This window comes from Chinchilla lanigera, unplaced genomic scaffold (assembly GCF_000276665.1).
Source record: "Chinchilla lanigera isolate Chin_1 unplaced genomic scaffold, ChiLan1.0 scaffold00113, whole genome shotgun sequence".
Taxonomy (NCBI): Eukaryota; Metazoa; Chordata; class Mammalia; order Rodentia; family Chinchillidae; genus Chinchilla; species Chinchilla lanigera.
In genome coordinates this window covers 3026578-3041260 of record NW_004955514.1, presented here as the reverse complement: position 1 = coordinate 3041260, position 14683 = coordinate 3026578, and the positions used below count along the sequence as shown (strand labels likewise).

General features: G+C 57.9%; 1 protein-coding gene across 3 annotated transcripts in view; it reads right to left on the bottom strand.

Moving 5' to 3' along the window:
• Positions 1-14683, bottom strand: part of Afap1 (actin filament associated protein 1) — a 116233-nt gene that overhangs the window by 9087 nt on the left and 92463 nt on the right. For 2 of the 3 annotated variants that reach the window (XM_013506784.1, XM_013506786.1), the window contains exons 10-13: positions 12359-12570; positions 9085-9230; positions 5592-5706; positions 1390-1504 (exon numbers count right to left, since the gene is read on the bottom strand). In XM_013506784.1, coding sequence (XP_013362238.1) covers positions 1390-1504; positions 5592-5706; positions 9085-9230; positions 12359-12570 — 588 coding nt within the window. Of the gene's footprint in view, positions 1-1389; positions 1505-2848; positions 3116-5591; positions 5707-9084; positions 9231-12358; positions 12571-14683 lie in introns of all 3 variants that reach the window. The other variant, XM_013506787.1, reaches the window with a different exon arrangement.

Below are 14683 nucleotides of genomic sequence, written 5' to 3'. Positions count from 1 at the left end.
TACGCGTCAGTACTAGGAAGAGCTTGAGTTGAAAGAGACGTCACATGACTCAGAGCTTGCTGAACAAAGCTGCTGGGGCTGACGCGTCCCTTCTGCCCTGGCGCCTCTCCCAGTGCACAGCCCCGCGGCCTGCGCTCACAGACGCGCCCGTGTCTGTCAGGGAGACGAGATGCGCTGGAGAGACAGCACCAAGTCCACCCACCACGCCAGCGAGGATGGGGAGCTGGGCCCGCCCCGCCTACTGCAGCGCAGTCCCAGGGCCACAGACGTGCGGACAGGCTCCTGGGGAGCACAGGGTTCTGTGAGACAGCGGCAGCCCACGGCTGCAGAGCAGTTCCGGCTTCGTGTGCCCGTGGCCCTCCTCCGCCTGCTGCCTCTAAAACTGCACCACAGTGCCTCGCAGGGCAGCCGCGGGTGTGTGGCCCGAGCCCTCCTCCGCCTAAAGCAGCTGCTATAAAAGTGACTGCCTTGTCCTCATTACTACAGGGACCGGGTGACCAGGGTCACTGCTCCCTGGACATGTTGAGGTCCGAATCCCAGGCAACAGCGGCAAGAGTCGCAGGAAGCCATGGCTGAGGTGGAAGCCTGGTGCTGCTCCCCTAGCACGGCCACCACCCAGACACCCAATGACAGGAGGCCAGAAGCAGACACCATCAGCCGGGACAGCACCCGCCACCTGGAAGTAAAAGTGGGGCCCAACTCCGTCTCCCAGCCTCCCTGCCCCATCTGCTTCCGCGGGCCTGTCTCCATGATGCACCCTGTGTGACGCCTGGGAAGGCCTCCACCACTGGGCAACTGCTTCTCACTGTTCAGAGAGGTGAGCGGCAACAGCTAGGCCAGGGGCGGGTCACAGTGGCTGGCTGTGGGCCATGGCGGACCGCACACAGCAGAACTAACATCCTGGACGTCCCTGAGCCTCTCCCAGCCCTGACTACAACTTTTTTTTTTTCCCAGTACCGGGAATCGAACTCACGACCTTGTGCTTGCCAGGCAAGCGCTGTGCCGCTGAGCTAAATCCCTAGCCCGATTACGCTCTTAACCGCAGCCAGTGCAGAGCGTAGCAGGCTGTCTGCACACCAGGGAGGAAGAGGTGCACGGGGGTGTGTGTGACTTCTCCACAGTGCGCTGGGGACACAGTGAGTCTCAGGACCAAAGTCCAGGGACCCACAGTTGCCCTCGCAGAGGACTCCTCCGCAACTGCACGTCAACGGGAGCCTCCCGGGCCAGCGCTGGTTGCGTTCCCGGCACCGTGGCAGACGTGGGTTCTTCAGCAGAGAGGGGACGACACCCCCACGGATTCCACCCCTGTACTTGCTCCCTGAGCGGCTCAGGCGGCCTCGACTCTGCACCCGGGACTTGGGAGCAGGAGGGGCGCGGGGCGGGACTCACTCGAAGCCGTCCGCTTCACACCGGCTGTGGAATCTGCTTTTTTCTGCTGACCGCTTGCAGTCTTCCCTTTTCCAGGGACCCCATTAGATGCCATTGGGGGCTTCTTACCCTTGAGCTGTTGGAATAGATGTAGAAAATTAAAAACAAAACAGGCAAAGACACTTTCCCAGCTGCAACGATTTCTTTCAGTCCGTCGTAAGTAGAACCTTGCACAGCCGGGACGCAGAATGAAGCAGGAAACTGATGGGGTTTCCAGGCCCTGGTGCCTCGGTGGCCCCGGATGGCCAACAGTGCCCCTGCTGCCTCCACTGCTGGAAGCCCTCGGAGCTGGTGCTGGGCCAGTGACTCCCCCAGGAGCCTCACAGGCTGCGCGGGCTCAACGCACCCGTAACCCTGGCCCCCAGGTGCTGTCTGACACTGCCCTGCTCTCCAGCTGGGCCTGGGATTCGAGGGGGACAGTGTGACACCCTGCTCTCATCCTGTCCTTTAGGAGCCCCAGAGCAAGCTGGGAAAACTGTCTGGGCCTCTGCCTGCTCGCCCGTGCCCAAGGAAACACTGACTGGCCCCACGGGGCTCCTGAGGGGGATGGGCACCCACAGCGGACGGCAGGAGTCGGGCAAGGGCATGGTCCCGGTCACTCAGCAGGCCCTGTAAAGTGGCCCTGAGAGGAGAGGGAAGCACCCTCCAACTTGGAAATGAGAAAACAGGGGAACAGCAGCGACAGAAAAACCACGCAGCAGCCATGTGTCCGGTGACTGCCCGCTAACCCAGGGCCACCCGAGGGGCCGTGCTTTCACCTGGGGCTGCCCTACCACCAACAAAGAGAACGATGAGCGTGTGCACAGACCGGGCTCGGTGAGAACGTGAAACGCATGACCAGGCCGGGCAGGGGGGCTCCTCGCAGCATCGGAGGCCAGCAGTGCCCACGCCCCGCCACACAGCCGCGGGGCCCCTCGGGAGGTGCTGCTCTAACGCCCCACCCTGCCTGGGATCCAGGGCCTCACCCGGTGCTCGCTGTGCCCCAAGATTACCGCAGAAGAGGGGAAATGCAGGGCATGCTGCTGCTTTACTCTGGCAGAGGATTTCTAGGCAAAGATCTCCAGGCAAAGTGTAAGAAATTCTCAGGTTAGAAATTCAGGAAGACTCAGCATTTGTCAGGTAGCTGGGGAGAGGGTGGGAGGGACACAGCTCCGCTCAGGCTGTCTGTCACCCGGCGATGCCAGCCCCTCCTCGTCCCGCTAGCATAGGAATTTTCTAAAGTAGAAAGACAGCCCCAGAGCTTCTATCAGCTGCGCCCCAGCCAGGAATGTGCCCCCTGTCCCTCGGGACTTTCTGGTCCAGGAAAAAGTTACGCTTTGCCTGGGTATGTGTTTCTGCACCCCATGAGCACCCCATGGCTGCAGAGCCCCGGCGGGCAGGGATCCCGGGCGGCTCCGGCACCCGGGAAGCAATGCTGTACCTGGGAGTGGGGCCCGAGAGACGCCCTCCCCACAGAAGAGGTGTTAGTGACAGACGGGGTGCAGGGCAGGCCCGAGGCGGGGGACTTGTAGTGGTTAGAGGACAGCTTGTCTGCAGATAGCCGGGAAGCCTTCCTGTCAGCAGGAGAGGAGCGAGCAAAGATTTTCGGAGACGGCAAGTTATCGTAGAGGCCCGCGTTATCGTACAGCACCTCTTCTCCCGGGCCCTGGCCGCAGCAGGCGGGACGGCCGCCGTCCTCCGCGTCCCACTGCCACACACAGCCCTGTGTTCGTGCGGACAGGGAGAGAGCAGGTTAGCAAGCCAGGGGTCAGCAGCGCCCAGCACTCACACACGGGGGCCCGGGGCGGTCACCGAAGGCGAACACCACACACTCCCCACATGCAAGCGGGGAGACCGCTCACAAGGTCCCCTTTGCTTTTGGGGTCTGTGGAAACTGCTTTTCCTTTGATTGTTCCCAGAGCTATCGCATTATGACATTCTGGTTTCGTTCTCTTCTTCAAAGCAGAAAATACCGATCTGTCGAGTCCTTCTCTAGTGAACCAGAGCTGGGAAGTCCCAGGATGCAGGGTGTGGAGGGCACTGGAGCCAGGACAAGGCCCCGGGATGGAGGCCGGGACTCTGCCCAGGGGAGGCGTGAGACGGGAAAGGTTCTGCTCACCCCACAGCGCCCGCTGCTCCGCGGGAAAGGCCTGAGGACCTTTGCACACCGGCATGCTGAATCTGAGACCTCTCAGGGAGCAGGGGAAACCGAGGCAGAAGTCACCAGTGCGTGGGAGACAGAGCTAGACACACCCTGTCACTGCTGAGCCGGGCTGTCCTGGGGGGCCGAGGGCTAGAACTGAGCCCTCCAGGCTGCTCCAGCCCACCCGTGCCAGCCAGTGTGCCAGGCCGTGGTCACAGCTGCACGTCTGCGTGCCTCACACGGCGACACCTGAATCTAGTGCCACAACCGAGCAATACACGGTCTGTGAGAAAGCAGACAACCTCGGCTCAGAGCGCGGATGCCCGGGAACCGAGGGGCGACACTGGAGCTGCTGAGCAAGGACCGAGAGGGCAGCCCCTCAAGTACGTGCTCACTTCCCAGCAGAAGTCAGACCCCACACCACCACCATGGCCAGGCCCTTTGAAGTCTGAAGGTCTCTATGAATTGCCTTGCATTAAAAAAGGAAACATGAATTCATACATCCTGCTCCTATATCCTATTTTCGTACTCTTCTGGCAAGAGTTTCCTTGAGCTAGACAGTAATTACAGGCTTTTGTTATAAAAATAGGAAAGATTCAACTGCAGTCACGTCCCGCCTCCTTCAGTGGGGCTGGGGACGGTGCCACCACCCGAAAACGACGCAGGTGAACTCGAAGTGAGTGCTTCGCTCTGACAGCCGGGGCACATGTGTCCAGTTATTAAAAGCGTTTCCTAAAATACCAAGGATTGGGAGACTTAGGAAGCAGTGATGGGTACCCACAGAAGTGTCAGGAGGGGCGGCGCACACCTGTAATCCCAGCATAGGGGCGGCTGAGGCAGGAGAACCACTTGTGCCCCAGGCCAGCCTGGGCGACATAGTGAGCTGAAGGCCAGTTTAAACTACATAGTGAGACCCTGTCTCAAAAAACAAAAATCAAAAACAAAAAAAGAAGTTTCTTGATTAGAAGTGCAGTTTCATCTTGGTGTATACATCTGGGAAGCAGAGTGGGTAAGAATCAACGAAGCTGAGATGCCGCTAACGACCAGGACCTGGTCCGAGTGTGTAAATGTCACAAAACTAGCCCTGGAGCCCTCCGAAGAGGAAGCCTCCCGGTCACCAGCCCAGCAAGTGGGAGAGCAGGGTTGAGAGTACCTAGGAGAAGACGCAGTAAGCAAGGTGGCCACCAGCAGGCCCTCCACACTTGGTCTTAAAAGCTTTAGAAGCCCAGCACTCTGAGAGGCTGAGGCAGGAGGACTGCAAGTTCCAGCCCAACCCAGGTAATTCAGCAATTTAATGAGACTCTGTCTCAAAAAATACAAAGGCTCGGGGCTGTAGCTCAATGTACAAGTGCTGCCTCAACCCCCAGTACTGCCAAAAAAAGATAGGAAAAGAAAAGAAAAAATGCTGCTGTGGTCAGGCGCACAACCTGAAGACCCCTCACTCTGCAGAAGGACGGAGCCGCGGCAGAAGGAAGTTGGCCTGGAAGGGCCTGGGGCAGGGCGTGGCGGGGGAGCACGCTCTGAGGGCAGCAGCCAGACAAACGCTGAGGCGCCGGGCCCAGGACCTCAGCCGAGTCCATGCACCACAGGGGGAGCCGGGCGGCTGGAGCAAGTCAGGCTGCTGCAGCCGAGTGGGTGTCACAGACCGGAGTAACACCCAGGGCTCCAGGAAGCGGCTCACGCCTCCTCGGGCAGCAGTGCTCGGGTACAGGGTCATGAGGGACGGGGCCACCCTGAGTGGCACTGCGGTTACTGCTCTGTGACACCTGGCAGTGACCGCCCAGCGCCCTCCTCCTGCTGAGAAGCAACTGCTGTGGACAACTTACCCCGCGCGGACTGGTCCGCCCCAGCCACGGGGAGGAACGCACCGTCCTCCTGCCTTGTCTTACCGCGTGCAGAGGTGTTTAACTGATGACACTGCCGGGTGGTGACCAGCTTCTGGGGCCCCCAGGTCCCTGTGTCTTCAGTGGCAGGAGCCCCGAGGTGCAGGGACCCCAAGAGCCCTCATCCGGACAGAAGCGGGAGCTGCGCAGCCACTCACCGAGCCGTTGATGCAGGGCACGTCGTCATAGTGCAGCGCTGTGCCGCTGGGGTTCGCGTAGCCGTTGGTGCTCCCCAGGTAGGGGCTGGTGGACACCCCACGCCTGTTCATGAAGCTGGGGTGAGAGGAGGAGGAGTCAAGACCGGCGGACGGCTCCCCCGGCCATCGGTGCATCCTTGGGAGCCGATGTGCTTGGGCTGCCGTGCAGGGAGGACGCAGGGCCCGGGCCAGGGCAGTGGTGGCCGCTCAGGGCAGGCCCCCCCTCCAGGGCAGCAGGGATGGGACACTGCACGCTGGGAGCCACAGCGATTCCCGCACACGGCACGGGTCAGCAAAGAGAGACCACCTCTGTCACGCACCCCCCGTCACAGGTGCCCGCAAGTCTCGGTGACACAGGGCAGGGCGGGTGCCACAGCCACCACGCCACGAGAGCCCCAGCCGGGACCACAGAGCCGCTGGGAGGGGCACAGCCAGGGCGGGTGCCCCGAGACGCCCCCGCTCATCCTGTCGCCCCATCCCAATCTAGGAGGTGGCTGTGCTGAAACGGCACAAGGCACAGCCTGGACTCCAGAGTGACCCCGAGCCGGAGCAGCGCATGGCACCAAGCCCTCTGCCTGCGGGCCTGACGCTGGCTCTGCTGCCAGCCCTGAGTTAGACTGGAGGTTGCCCAGCTGGCATGCAGGAGGACCAGGCCTCTGCCGGGGAAGGCAGGGCCCACACCTGGTGCACAGGAGAGGGTAGGGGGGCCATGTGCTCAGAGAAGGGACAGGCATGTGTCCCTCCACAGGGCTGGGCTGTGCCTGCCGGCAGCCAGCATAACCCAGCAGCTTCCAGCTTCATCCAAGAAACAGCCGAAGTGCTGCAGAGACAGACAGACAGACAGAGACAGACACAGGCCTCCTCCTCCACTCCTCTTCCCTCACCGCCCTGGTCCTGGGTCTCGAGGGCCATCCCCGTGTCGCTGCCTGTCCTGTCCCACCTTCCCCCCACAGCTCAGGGTGTGTGTGTGTGTGTGTGTGTGTGTCCGTCTGTCTGTCTGTCTCACCCCATTAGAGCCCTACTTTGGGAACTCAGCGTTGTCCCGCGGGGCGTCCCATCAGGGCCTGGGACGATGTCCGCCCCGGCGGCTGGGCACGAGGACCACGCCTGGCTCTGCAGGTGGCAATGCTGTGCTAGGAGAAATGTAGACCACCAGGAAGAAATAACCTCAGCGGCCTTTGGACACAGGGAGTTTTTAAAAGACGCTCTCCTGCTCCCCCGTTTCGTCTCTTCACCAGCTCTCGCCTTTCTAAGGCCACCAGAATAGAAGAAGTGAAAAGCAGAAAGGGAAATAAGAGGTGAGCGAAGTTCGCCTCGCCCTGCTGCCCTCCCAGGGCTGAGTGCAGCAGCAGCCACCCTGGGCTCCTGGAGCACCACCGCCCCCTGCTGGCCGACAGCAGCACCGACGGCTCTGCCCACTTCTAACACCTGTGGCTTCCTCGTCCTCCTCTGCCTGCGGGAAGTGAACCACACCTTCTACACTGAAAACACCAGCAAATGCAGGAAGAGAAGACGTGCAGCGGGGAAAAGCGCCAGGGGAAAGACAGCAACGAGCTCTGCAGGGACAGGAGGTCGGGACTTCCAGTGTGCATGCGCCTTCCAGCTTTCTGACCGAGATGCGTCCCGAGGCCAGGCTGGGACAGGGCTGTGTGCACGCTGCTGTGAGCCGCAAAGCCGGTCACGTGGGACCTGGGGCCCAGCCATGTGCGCTGCAAACTCAGATACACGCGTGTGCATGTGCACGTGCACGTCTTCCCCTCCTTGCCCCTGCCACTGTCCCCGACCTCACGAAGGCAGCTGAGGCCGGAAGGTTGGAGGGAGGTGGGTAGGGACAGACGCTGTGGGACCTACAGTGTCTCCCGGCAAGGCCACGGGGTGAGGATGAACAGGACACACACAGGCAGAATGCCTTGGCCACCTTCCCCGGCGGCCAGTGAGTCCCAACAGGGACGGGGAGCAAGGGAGCAGAACCACTCTCCCAGCCCAGGAGGTACGTGGTGCCGAGATGCACCCACAGCGCATCTGCAGGTGATGCAAGGGTGGAGGTGAGCCTCGACTGAAAGCACGAGAACCCACAGCCAGGCAAGGGTGAGCGGAGGGCACTGCCACCCTCTCTCACTGCCGGAGGGCGCCGCTGGGCTCCTGTGGGTCTGCCACAGACACCACGGGCGAGGGTCCGGGGAAGTCACGGTGTTTTCCTCTATTACACACTCCCCGTGTTTCATTTAAAAATAAGCTCTCAGGTAAGCGAGCTTCCACTGTCTGCCATCGTTAACAGCCCAAAAGTCACTAAATTTCCGGGGAGAATCTACACCATTCCTTTCCAAAATGTGCTGTTGTCCTTCCTCAGAGAATACCCAGGAGCCCTGGATAATCCTCTTAACAACCTGGAAAGATTCCTTAACTGGCTGCCAAGCTACAAAAAAGGAAAAAACTCCATTTAACCTTAGAATATTTATCACCCTGGCAAGGCACGTATTTTGAATGTGTTTCTTTGTTGAATCTCTCCTGTTATGTTTCACAGGAATATCCGCCTAGAAAACTAAACAGTGAAAAAGAGCTTTATTGCTGGCTGACATCTCTTACAGATTTTAATGAAGCAGATGCATTTCTTGCAGCGGTGAACTTAGCACAGGCATCTTTTACTGAATAAGTTTTCCGATACTACAATCTGCATTTCTTTCTCAAAAAAAAATGTGACCTCCTCACATCTGGCTTAGGTTAATAGTCTACTAACTTGTGAAGTGAAAGCCAAATTGTGTTCTGGGGGAAATATTTCTGTTCAGGGTTTCTCTTAGGTTTGCTGGCTGGACTTAGGAGGTCAGCTAACAAGATCAATCCAGTTCTTAACTGACCAGAGGTATGAGTGACCTGTCCCGTGAGGTATTTCTCAGACACGTCCTGTCCTTTGCGCACAACTCTGCCACCGGCACCCAGCCAAGGTTTCCTGCCCACTGCTATCACATGGAAGGAACCCTGGAAACCTACCCATTTTAAACATGATACTTGTGAACTTGTTCTATTTCAAAAGAAATAACGTATCTTTATGAAATCTGTATTTTCATAAAGATAAACGTATTTATAAAATATATTGTATATTTTCATGAAAATATACATCAAAATAAGACACGCTCAATCAGCGAGGCACTGTCTCCGGAGTGCTCGGCCTGTCTCTCGCCTGCCCGGGCCTGGGGCCGGTGCTGTGTCAGCTGGGCCGCCCGTGGTTCTGGCGGCGGCAGGAGCGGGGCCGCGGAACAAACACGCCCTTTATACAAGCTTGCCAATCTCTGCTCTAACTGAAACCCAGAGATGAAATGATAAAAAGTATCTGGAGAAAAGGAGGATTAAAATAATACAAAGGGAAAGTCTTTCGGGTTGGTTTATCTCATCCACACACTTACACCAAAGTCAGGGTGACGCGCTCCAGGGAGTGACCGAGGCCGCGCAGGCTTACCAGAAGGTCTGCTTGGCGGTCTGGATGACGTTGGCAGACATCTCCACGTCTATGTAGTCGTAGTGCAGGGCCCCGGGGTCTGTGGAGGACCCTGTCTCCGCCAGAAGGATCCCGATCCACCTGCCCATGTCTTCCGAGGAGGAGGCCTGCGGGGAGAGGCAGACGTTCTCATGAGTTCTGCTTTCAAAGGCTGCCCAGGAGGAGACCGAGACGGGAGAGGCGATGAAAGATAGAGGTGTGACACAGAGGACGCTGTTGGCCCGAGTGGCGGGTCACAGCGGGTCCGGGAGCAAGGGTGCCAAGGGCAGACCCAGGCCGATAAGCCCAGGCGGAGACGCTGGGCGTGTGACGTGGGCTCACTGCTGCCAGCTCCACTCCGGCAAAGGCAGCTGCGCTGGCAGCCTGGGTCACTCGGTGGCAGAGTGGCACAGGAAGGAGCCCCGGCCGCTGCTGCCCGACCCAGTGGGCTCAGCTACGCTCTGGCTGCAGGCCACTCTGATGGCAGGGACCGTGAAAACTGCACTCGCTACCGGGTCGGCTGTGTGCTCCTCCACCTCGGGTGCCCACAGGGGTTCCATGGTGTGGGGGGCCGCCAGGCTGCCCCGCACAGGCCAGTCCCACAATCCCGCTGGCCCCACAATTAGATCTGCTTAACTGCACGTCTAAAATAGATCTCTGAGGTTATACTCATCAAGTTTTAAGCCATCCTGCGACGTGATTTGGAAAACCAGTTGTGATACATTTTATAATGATATGTAAGAGTCATTATACATTTTATAATGGTATCTAAAGAAATGAGACTAGTCTAAATGTCAACAGTGTTTACCATTTAGGGGAAACTGAGCTATCAAATGTATGAACAGACTCAATGTTGAAGGAAAAGTAAATTTATTTTTATAAAAATTGTAAATCTTTTAAGTAGAGTAATTTTACAGGTAGAACTTAAAGGCATACGAAATGTGTTAATGATTCCAGTCTATGCCAGGGAGAGCCACAAATTAAGAAGTTCCCTTTCGAACGCTGGCAGCACCGGCCGGGGCCCATATTTCCCCCGTTTAAGTCATCCCTACCAGGCCCGAGGGGGGCATCCCCACAGACTGGAAGAACGGGCTTGGTGTGCGCCCAATTACACTGAACTCGGCTGAACACTTGGCCCGCGCCACCTTGCCTGCCCAGGCCGCTCTGCCTGCACAGCAGCCGGCCTCGCACCTGTGTGGCCCAACCTGTCCCGTGCTTGGATCCCCTGCCAAAGCTCCCAGGGAGACCACAGCCTTACATCACGGGGCTAGGCTTCCAGCTTCCCACGGCCGTCCACCCGACAGTTTTCACACCACGTGAATGTCTACAAAAACACTGACTACATTCCAATGTGGGTGCTGTACTGAAAGAAAACGAAGCCGAAAGACTGCTGTGATCAGGGCCTGCGACGCAGCTCTCCTAAGGCGTCCCAAGTGGATCTTTCTCCAGCACCGGGTGGCTGCAGGGCCACCACCAGGGGGCGCAGTTGGTCCTCTGGGCCCGCTCCCAAGGGGTCTGGGCTGTGAAGCCTTGGGAGGAAGGAGATACTGTTCTGCTTTTCACCTGCTCGGGGCCCCAGTCCTGCCCCCAAATAAAAGGTAGCCTGTGTGAAAACGGCCCCTGAAACAAACTCCTGCCTCTGAAACTCAAGATACTGCCTGTGTGGGCACCCCGATGCTGGCTCCACCCCGTACCCCTGCTAGCATTTGGGGCCTGGCTCTGTTAGACCAGCTGAGACCGTGCACCGGCCCACTGCCCTGAATTGCACACAGCCTCACTTCTGCGACCACAGTGGAAACACACAGGCGCCCTGTCGGCTGTGACTGTGGGTACAGGTGTGTGTGTCGCTCTGTGTCTTGGTAACGGCCATAGCGATGCTAGGAGGGGGAGACAAAGGAGAGACACAGCTGAATTAATACTGGGGAGAAAGCAGGCCAATACAACAAGATGAAAAAGGAAAATTTTCAAAAATGAAGTTTGGAGTCCTCCCTGTTAGTTTCAATTGCCACTTTCTGCTGCGGAGAATAGCAAAGTGGACAAATAAATAAAGTGTGTGGAAGCCTGTTATGGTTGATACATTGTGTCAACTTGCGGTGTCCAAAGGCTTAAGTAAGTAACTCAGCATGCAATATAATGTTGACAGACTTAATACTGCTTCTTCAGTATAATGCGTTATAATGTTCAAGTTGTAAAAGGACAAAAATAATGTCTTTCTATCTGGAAACTGGTTTTAAAAATGTGTCTGGTTGCCAAGTGGACAAGGGGTGGATTGTCATGGTTGATACACTGTGTCAACTTCAGGAGTCCGGAAGCTAAACTAAGTGACTCAGCGGTTCTACATCCTGGGTGAGAAGGACCTGCCCTTAGCGCTCCGGGATGTTCCCCACTTTGTCAGCTTTAGAAGTTTAAGTGACTGCGCAGGGGGCCAGGGCCCTTACTTTGTATTCACCCTGAGCCTGTGCAAGAGCAGGGCACCGAGCTGGTGTGGGCGTGGGCAGACAGCCGATACACAATGTAAGGAGGGAAAAGATACTTGCTACCGCTCTCTTGCTCTTGCTGTTTTTTCTGTCTTCTGCACCTTGAACTGTTACCCCTGTGCCCCACCACCCCGCCTTGGAGCCAGCTGATCATGGACTGAAACCTCCACAAACTGAGAGCTAAATAAACCTTTCTTTCCTTAATTTTGGGTGCTGGATATTTTGTCTCAGCAACAAGAAAAAAGTAACTAAGACAAAGCCAAAGGTCCATAATGCAAAGATGCCCTGGCTTGCCGCCTACAGGGCCACCTGGCCATCCCCAAATGCTGTTCCACCAGGAAAGAAGTTGAGAACGTCCGGAAGGACGGGTCGGAACTCATTTACCATAGCTCGGAGGCAGCGGAGTGGAGGGAAATGTTCCCACCGGGGTTTCACAAGCTCCTGCCCTGGGAGCCTCAAACGGGATCCACTCTCAGGAGCTGTGGGTTTCATCTCCACAAACACAACAGGACGCAAAGTGTGGAACAGGGACCCTGGCACACTTGATGAGTATGATGGGACCAAAGCTGGCACGGCTGGCACTGGTGGCACTGCCCAGAAAGACAGGAGAGAGAGGAGGAAAAGCAGATGGCCACAGCAGGGCCACGGCATGGAACGGGACACTCCAAACCGGTGCCAGCAGCCAGGTGGAAGGGACGAGGGGACGGAGGCAGAATGTGGCTGGGGGAAGGAAGCCACCTTGGGGCTCCCCTGGAGGGTGGCGGCCGGAAACCCCGTACCTCAAGCACGGCCACCTCCTGTCCGTTGCGGAGCAGCCGGAAGGTCAGGGGGTGCTTGGAGTCCAGGCCCGGGATGACCTCGCAGCCGCGCAGTGGGATGGAGACGATGTGCGTCTTCAGGTCGGCCCTGTCCTTGTGGAAGATGAGCTTGTTGTCTTTCACCCTGCACCAGCGCTCCCGCCAGCGGTTGTTGGACAGCACGTTCAGGTAGCCTACAAGGAGACGAGAGGAGTCAGCTCTGGGCTGCCTGCCGAGGCGGGGTGTGGGAGATGGCCTGGGTCCCGCTGGTGTCGCCTTGCTAGAGACGCCTGGGAAGGTGGCATGCAGACAGCAAACTCGTCATGCCCACAACTCTGAATGCCAACCCACATGAACCGGAGTCACTACCACATGGTGGCTCCACGCCAGCAGGGCCTGGGGCTCTTCCAAGACAGCGGAGGGCCCCTCCAGAAGCTCCGGGCGTCACGTGTGCTAAGAACGGGCTCGGGTGTCTAAGGTTCACAACCTGGAGAAGATGACCGCCCCTGAGTCAGCGGGTGAGGACAGCCGGACGGGAAGAGGGCTGTTGGCCGCTGCCGTCCAGTAGCCAAAGGGGACTTGTTGAAAGGACATGGACTGATTCTGAGAAGCCCCAGATGCCATTAAGCACACACGAGTCATGGAAAGGTGGACTGTGGCTTATGTGAGGAAAAAAATAGAAAATGAAAGTAAGGTCCCCAGCCCTGGAATGACCCCACCGAGGAAGGAAGCCTTGGTCCAAGGCACCCTCCAGGCCTCTCCCGTGTCCTGGCACCGAGGGGAGGTCGTGCCCACTGGCGAGGCTGCCCACGTGGACCGGGCTCTGTGTGGGCTCGGCGGCACCCTCTCAGGCTGGGCATGGTGTCTCCAGCGCACTGCAGAGAGACACCGCCGCAGGTGACCGAACTGTAGGAACCAGACCCACTTTTTAAAAAGGGACATTCAGGCAACGGTCAAGTCATGTGCAAAATGCACATTTTGAAGAATAAGGCAGGAGACAGCCTGCCAGGGCGGCTGCGAACGCCGCCGCACGACACCTGGCCGCCCTCCTCGAAGGCCAGAAAAGGAGGCAAGCGGTGCCAAGGCGCAGACCAGGGCGAAAGCACGGATTCCGACCCATGTCAGTAACCTCTTTCAGTCCATGTACACGTGCACACGCGCGCACACATAAAAATGCTAACAAAAGCAAACACACCCCCAGTCCTTTTCCAGAGGCATCAAGAGAACTTTTTATCACTCTCATGTGCTGAGTCTTACTTTACTGCAGTCAGCAACACCATAAAACCCAAACAGAACAGTGCGTTCAGGACCCAGGATTTTATTTATAAATATTTGCCTGATATTTGCTAAAAACATCTAGTCGGCACACATGGCGTCTAAGTTTCTGTTTGGCTGGACATGTACTCGCTGCTACCCATGCCCAGAAAAGGGCCGCCTACCTCCCCAGGGTGGAGAATGACAGTGGAGACGTAAGCCTGTGGTTCAGTGCCAGTGACTGCACCCTCAGTGTACACGGAGCAGGTTAAAGCTCACTGAGGTCCTCGGGTGCTTTACACAGTTAGGAGGGCCTGTAGGGACGGTCTCAAAGGCCCATGAGAGCAGAGGGAGCCACTTGGTACAGCCAGAGCTGATGCTCACCGGACAGCCTGAGACACAACTGAGCGGCCTCAACACAGAAGGTGACCCGGAGCTGCGAGCAGGGCAGAGAAGCTCCGCATCCGTGTCTGGGGACTCAGGCAGCCGCAGGAGGCCTCAGGAGCCACAGCAGCGACAGCGCTCCCCTTGCAACCCACATGACTGATTTCAGAGTCACGTGAGGGCACCCGCTTGCTCCGGCACCAAGCCCTTCAGGGCAGCGGCAGTGGTCACCACACGCTGCCCACCCACCGGGAGGTGCGCACACGCGCGATGTGTCTGTCTCTCCCAGACGGGACGCAGCCCGCGGCCCTGATGCTGCGAGGTTCCTGATGTAGCAGCCACAAAGGGAATGATTACACATGACAGAGCCGCGCAGTATTTAGAGCGTGACTTCACGGGGCATTACCATATTCCAGTGCCTTTCCTGGGTTTATTTATGGTTTTAAAAAGGGAAAAATAAAAAAAACAAAGTAGGCCTGGAGAGCAGGCCTGCTGATGAAACCAGGAAGCCATGCGGCCGTGTGGCCCCATCTCTCACCAAAGCGCGCCGGGGTCTCTTTCCCAGGTGGGAAGGGCGCAAGCCACGCCCATAGAGGGGCCTGGGGTGACAGGTGGGCCCTGCGTGCTCCCAGCCCACAGCCAGGCTGCCAATGAACCCAGGCCAGCCCA